Here is a 7,191-nt window from a genome sequence, read left to right as displayed (position 1 = left end):
CCAGTAACTGATGTTCTTCTGAAGGTTGATAACCACAAAATCTACATTTCTGCTCTTTTTAGAAAGTCCAATCAATCTGCAAAAAACGAATTATCTATTAATTTCAGAAGCTCGACCTTTTACAGCATTTTACTTTTCTGCATTGTGACGAGGTTACAAAAATTAAACCTGCACAGCACATCATCGTCACAACTTTTTTCTCTCTCTCTCACACACACACACACACACACACACACACACACAGGTTACTGGAGGCTGAGCCGCACCCCAAACAAGTGACGCTTGTTCAGAGTCACTCCCACTCAGTCTCTCTCTTTCACACACACACACACACACACACACACACACACACACACAGACACACACACATCTGCACTCACCCCCGAGGTTATTGGAGGCTGAGCCGCACCCCAAACACGTGACGCTTGTTCAGAGTCACACCCACTCAGTCTCTCTCTTTCACACACACACACACACACACACACAGACACACACACATCTGCACTCACCCCCGAGGTTATTGGAGGCTGAGCCGCACCCCAAACACGTGACGCTTGTTCAGAGTCACACCCACTCAGTCTCTCTCTTTCACACACACACACACACACACACACACACACACGCACACATCAGCACTCACCCCCGAGGTTATTGAAGGCTGAGCCGCACCCCAAAACACGTGACGCTTATTCAGAGTCACACCCACTTTGCCCAGGACGTTGCATGCAAACAATTTTATGACTGGACACAATTTACTGCTGCTTTCATTCTTCAGTAAAAACTAAATTTAAGTGTGATAGTTTGGTGATTGTAATCACACATCTGTTATCATAACCCAGTTCCTGGCTGCTGAGAACAGGCCAGTAAACTGTTCTTATAAAGTAAAGTGAAGTGATTGTCACTTGTGATACACAGCAGCACAGCACACAGTGCACACAGTGAAATGTGTCCTCTGCATTTAACCCGTCACCCTGAGTCCAGGGGGGGACTGTCCCTGTCACTACTGATTGTAAGACGCTATGGATAAGGGCGTCTGGTAAATGCTGTAAATGTAGCAGCTGCTTCCTCTCAACTACAGCACTCATACCATCATCATCATCATCAAGAACACCCCAAATATGAGGTTTATAGACTGACAATTTATTGTGAAAAAACGAGAGAAACAAGCATCAGACTCTGGGACTCGTTTCTGTGATGTTTAACACCCAGAAACTGATGCAGCATCGTCTTCAGTTCTGATGTTCTACTGATACACGAATCTTCACTGGTAAGATCCTCAGTGGAGAGAGTTTACAGCCAGTATTAAAGTAAGGAAAGACTCTCTCAGTGAAAGTGTGTGTGAGAGTGTGTAGATGTGTGTTATTAACAGCATCAGAGAATGACAACTTTCCTCCGTCCCAGTCCAGCGTCACTCTGATCTTCTGCATCTTCCTGTTAACGCTGAGGAGAGTCGCTGGCTTCGGTGTAGAACCTGCTCCATATTTACCAGCATAATAACATGTATACCAGATTCCACTTGTCCTGTAAACTTCTCCCTTCCTCCCTGCAGATTCTGTCATGACACCCAGTATCCAGCCTGTATTTTCCTCGACATCAACATCCCAGAAGCGAGTCCCTGAGTTGAAGCCCTCAGAACCCAGAACAGACCTGGTGTTATTAAATCTCTCTGGATTATCAGGAAGCTTCTGTCTCTCATCACTGGATCTCACACTGGTCAGATCTTCAGACAGGACGAGTTGTGGGTGAGCAGTGATGGGATTCAGAGTCACAGGAGCTGAAGAGAGAAAAACACACACATGAGGTTTGGTAGAGAAGATGCAGAGAGAGGAAATGATTTTAAAGAGCCAGAATACAAAAAAGTGCAAAATTGTGTAAATTATCACAAATTCATTATTCAAATTATTATTACATGTATGTGTGTGTGAGAGACTCACTATAGTGAATAATCTCCTGCATCTTCTCCCAGACTGTGAACTTCAGGTTCTCCAGGTGTTTCTCCACATGGATCAGGGCTCCTGAAAGCCTCTCTGGATGCTCCAGTCTGCACTGGGTTCTGGAATAACATTCAGGAGTCAGAGCTGCTGTGGGTTTGGGTTCAGAACCACTGAGATGATAGAGAAGCCTGTCAGTTACCTTGTAATGGTGGTTCTGTAGTTCTGAGAAACAGGAATATGCCAGTTATTATTAATAAAATCTATAAAAATCCTGGTAGAGCAAGAACAGTCTTGGTACCTGCAGGAATGAGACGTCTTCAGCTCCCATCTCCTCTTCTACGGCTCTGATTGTGTCTGAAAGAGATGATATCTCTCTACTCATCTTCTCCATCTTCTCCTTCGTCATCTGACTCTTCTGCTCCTCTTCCTCCCTCAGTGCTGCTATCCTGGCTGCTTCTTCATCTTCTAGAAACTGGTGAAGCATCTCAAACTCCTCCTTAATCCTCCTCTCTGTGTGTTGGGTCTGGATCTAGAATAATAAAAGAAAGATTTGCATGTTACGTGTCAGTAATTATACACCAACACTGATCTTAGTTGACATGATGTAGAAATGCTGAACATCACAATAATGAGTGAAGTGGAGGAAATGAAGTGGATCTTCTGCTCTGTAGATGCTGACGGGTTTTGTCATGTTGAAGTTATACAGTTTACAGAACGTTGGCTGTATAGAGAACCACAGGAACTCTTGATTGACTGAGTTGTGTTGATCCCTGCTGCTGTCACCACAGGTTCTGGAGGTGGTTCTGGACTCTGCTGTTCAGGTTTTAAAGACCTTGCTCAGCTGCTTGTGTTACACATGGACTCTGGTCCTGTGTGAAGTTGAACTCTGACCTGTGCTTTGTGTTCTGTGTTCCTTCAGAGAACTTTTCATGTGGACGTGAAGGAGGAGATCAGACTAAACTGGCAGCAGGTAGCAGCCCAGCTTCATCTCTGTCTGTGAGAATCTTGCTTCTCCAAGTGTGGATTTAAACCCTCCAGAACCTTCACACTGAGGTGTTGGGTGAACAGAACCTGATATTTGCTAAGGAACATGCAGCCAAACATTTGCTGGAATGTATCTTTATAAATCTGAGACTTTAATTCTAACTAAGCAGAAGCAGAACAATTTAAAATGACAATGAACTTCATGTTCATGTTAAAATTACGATGAACATGAGGTGAGGTGACAGTGACGGAGGTTATAACTGATTCTTTTTACCTTAATCTTCCGTGCAGTTTCATCACAGGACACTTTAAAATATCTAAAGTTCTTCATCTTTTCCTGTAAGGGCTTCAATTTAATCTTCAGCTCCTCCTGAAACGAATCAGCATTTTAATACAGAGATTATTTTTACACATAAACCTTTACATGAGAGATTACAGATTACTGACAGAGTTATTCTGTCATGATGAAACAAGGTTTGTAAAAGGAAGTCAGACTGAAGTATGTTTAAAGTGTATTTCAGTACGATGAATAAAGTTGAATGAACAAAATTATGTTTCTGTGTATTTTGTTTAAACTTTATTCTCACCTTCAGATCCAGAGCTGCTTCATTTATCGGGCTGAAGTTGTGGTCTTTATGACTTTTTGAATCCCGACACACCAAACACACAAGCTGCTGATCCTCCAGACAGAAGAGTTTGAGTTTCTCACCGTGTTGACTGCAGAGAACCTCAGATCCTGCTGAAGATCTCTGACTTCTTTCTATTGAGAAGGACTCACACAGGTTCTTTAAAGCAAGATTAACAGGAGGATCTTCTTTTGAGCTTCTTCTCCTACAGACTGGACATTCTGGAGATCCTTTACTCTCCCAGAACTGCTGCAGACAAACTTTACAGACGCTGTGACTACAGGACAGGATGAGAGGATCCTTGAAAATTTCATAGCACACAGGACAGGAGAGGTCCTCTTCTGAGAAAGACAATTTCCTTTTATAAGAAGCCATTATGTTTTATAATGAAAAAGAAATTTCTCTAAAAATGTATTTTACTTTCACTTTCTCTATTGTGAAAGGTTCTGAGTTTTACTCCCTCTGTCTTTAATCCATTTTGTGCAAAACCCTGTTAATATGCGAAAAAAAAAAAAAAAAGTATTTTCTACTGTAACTCAGAAGAGAGTTTGTATATGCTAAAAAATGAACTGAACTAAAGTACACAAAAACTTCGTCTTCACTTCCCCCTTCCTCCTCTGAAAGCAGAAAGAAGGCGGAGCTTTGTGGTATAAATGCGGTTATTAGTCAGTAGTTTCAGTAGTTTATTTCAAAGTAGCACAAAATGAAACTTTAAAGTAAAAATTAAAGTACAATTTAACAAGATCTGTCACACCTAATATTTTATCATTGCCATAATGTAAATAAACAGGTTAGTCAATGCTAAAATATTAAAAATAATATTCCCTTTTTACAGCGTACAACAACAACAACAACATTTATTTCTTATATAGCCCAAAATCACATACAGTATTTCTCAATGGGCTTTGACAGGCCCTACAGTTGACACCCCCCACACTTGACCCTTATGTGTGGAAAAACTCCACACAAAAAAACTCTAGTAGAAAGAAAAAAAGAAAGGAAGAAACCTTGGGAAGGAGTGATAGAGAGAGGGACCCCCTTCCAGGGTAGAGTGAGCCTGAAAATGGTGTCAGTGCAGGGTTGGGGATGATATAATAATAAGTCCTACAGTTGTAGGGTTGGAGAAGTCCAGGATGTAGTTAGTGTCATGGTCTAGATTACGTGTCCATAATGATGTTACTGGTCCATTTGAAGATCCCTATAGCTGTAGTTGTAACGGTGGTGGTGGCTGTGGTGACCCTCTGGTTTGTTTCATGGTATGTCCTTGTTAAGCAGTTGTCAGGAACCAGGATTTATTTGCTGGTCTCTTCACTGGGGTCTGCCAGTAGTCTGGGCGCTTGATTCCGTGTCTCAGAGAAAAAAAAACAGAAGCAGACGGTGGCACTGTAAGACCGATACTGAAATATGTGGTAATAGCGGTATATTGGTGCTACAGTGGCCCGGTACCCTAACTAGGACAGTCTAACTAGGGTGAATTTTAACTTTGTCTGTGTCTAACAGGGGGACTCTTTGATTAGCTGGAGTTTATAATTGACACTGCGTCAAAGTGAAGTGAAATGAGGGTCTAGGACTTTAACAAAAAGCCAGAGAAAACAGATAGGTTTTGAGATTGGATTTAAACACTGAGACTGTGTCTGAGTCCCGGACACTGACAGGCAAGCCGTTCCACAACTGCGGAGCTCTATAGGAGAAAGATCTGCTCCCAGCTGTGACCTTCTGTACTTTTGGTACCAGTAGTGACCCCGCACCCATTGATCGAAGGGGGCATAGCAGGTTGTAAAGAACTAAAGTTCACTCAGGTATGGCGGGGCGAGACCATTTAGAGGTTTATAGGTTAAAAGTAGGATTTTGTAGTCAATCCTAAATTTGATGGGTAATCAGTGCAGTGATTGTAAGACTGGGGTGATGTGGTCAAATTTCCTGGTTCTAGTTAGAACTGCAGCATTCTGGCTGCAGCATTCTGTACTAGCTGGAGTTTACTCATGCACCTACTTGAGCATCCAGACAGTAATGCATTGCAGTAATCTAACCTTGATGTAATAAATGCAAGGATCAACTTTTCTGCATCATGCATTGAAATGATATTTCTTATTTTCGCAATATTTCTAAGGTGAAAGAATGCTATTCTAGTGACATTATCTACGTGCGAACTGAATGAGAGACCTGCATCAATGATGACACCTAGATCCTTCACTTCAATACTCGGTGAGATAGAAAGGCTATCCAGGGTTATTGTGTAGTCAGCCAGTTTATGCCTGGCTGCTTGAGGCCCAAGTACAAGCGCTTCTGTCTTGTCAGGGTTTAACAGGAGAAACTTGGTGAGCATCCACTGTCTAATGTCCTTCAGACAATTCTCTATTTTGTTCAGCTGCTGCTTCTGGTCTGGCATTGCTGACAGATACAGCTGTGTGTCGTCAGTGTAGCAATGAAAGCTAATACCGTGTTTGCAGATGACGTCGCCTAAAGGTAACATGTATCGAGAAAAAAGTAACGGACCTAGGACAGAACCTTGTGGAACACCAAACTCTACTTTACTATGTGAAGACGAAACACCATTGATGTCCACAAACTGATATCGGTTGGTCAAATATGATCTGAACCATTCAAGGGCTGTTCCCTTAATCCCAATAACATTCTCTAACCTGGCAAGGAGAATAGCGTGATCAATAGTGTCAAACGCTGCACTCAGATCAAGCAGGACAAGCAGCGAGATGCGTCCCTGATCAGAGGCCAACAGCTGGTCATTAACCACTTTAACCAGCGCTGTCTCAGTGCTATGATGAGGTCTAAATCCTGATTGATATACTTCATGGATATTGTTACAGTCTAGGTATGCGCTCAGCTGCTGGGCTACGACTTTTTCTAAGATTTTTGATATAAACGGAAGGTTTGATATCGGTCTATATTTTGAAAGCTGACTGCGATCAAGATCAGGCTTTTTAATCAGGGGTCTAATGACTGCTACCTTGAACGAACTTGGTACGTGGCCGGTGCTAAGCGACGAGTTAACAATTTTGAGGGTAGAATTTATAATATCGGGTGCTATTTGCTTAAGGAATCAGATCCAAAGCGCAAGTACATTGATTTGATGACAAGATTAATTTGATTAATTCACTCTTTAAAAAGGTTGAAGCGTTCTAATCGGTGGTCAGCTATTTGAATATTATTTTCCATGGAAATATCGGCGGAGCTATTTGTTGTGCTTTTAATCTTCTCTCTATTCGTGACTATTTTAGTATTAAAGAAATTCATAAAATCATCGCTACTATGATGATATTGAGTGGTAGTATCTGTTTCTGTCTTATTCCTGGTTAGTTTGGCTATAGTTTTAAACAGGAATCCAGGATTATTTTTGCTTTTGTCTATTAACGAGGACAGATATGTTGATCGAGCCGCGCTAAGAGCCTTCTTATAGTTAAGTAGGCTCTCCTTCCAAGCTATTCGGAATATGTTTAATTTACTTTGACGCCATTTGCGTTCTAATTTCCGGGCGAGCGCGTGTGATCATTAAACCAAGGAATTAAGTTTTTATCTCTTACTATCTTCCTTTTGAGGGGAGCGACTATATAACGTACTACGCAGTGGTAATTCTAGACATTTGGTCGCTTGGTCGAGTTCAGCGGGGTCTGGCGGTGAGTTTATCAGCG

The 7,191-nt window shown here is 41.9% G+C and overlaps 1 protein-coding gene across 1 annotated transcript; it reads right to left on the bottom strand.

Moving 5' to 3' along the window:
• Positions 1-1,119: 1,119 nt before the first annotated feature.
• On the bottom strand, positions 1,120-4,037 carry LOC114797462 (zinc-binding protein A33-like). Its single transcript, XM_028992438.1, has 5 exons — positions 3,506-4,037; positions 3,193-3,288; positions 2,222-2,463; positions 1,935-2,053; positions 1,120-1,774 (listed from the first exon to the last, which is right to left on the bottom strand). The coding sequence occupies exons 1-5, from the start codon at positions 3,917-3,919 to the stop codon at positions 1,230-1,232; spliced, it is 1,416 nt and encodes a 471-aa protein (XP_028848271.1). The 5' UTR covers positions 3,920-4,037; the 3' UTR covers positions 1,120-1,229.
• Positions 4,038-7,191: the final 3,154 nt, after the last annotated feature.

The sequence above is a fragment of the Denticeps clupeoides genome, chromosome 9, assembly GCF_900700375.1.
Source record: "Denticeps clupeoides chromosome 9, fDenClu1.1, whole genome shotgun sequence".
Classification (NCBI taxonomy): domain Eukaryota; kingdom Metazoa; phylum Chordata; class Actinopteri; order Clupeiformes; family Denticipitidae; genus Denticeps; species Denticeps clupeoides.
Note: the sequence above shows the minus strand (reverse complement) of the source record. Positions and strands in the feature narration are given on the sequence as shown.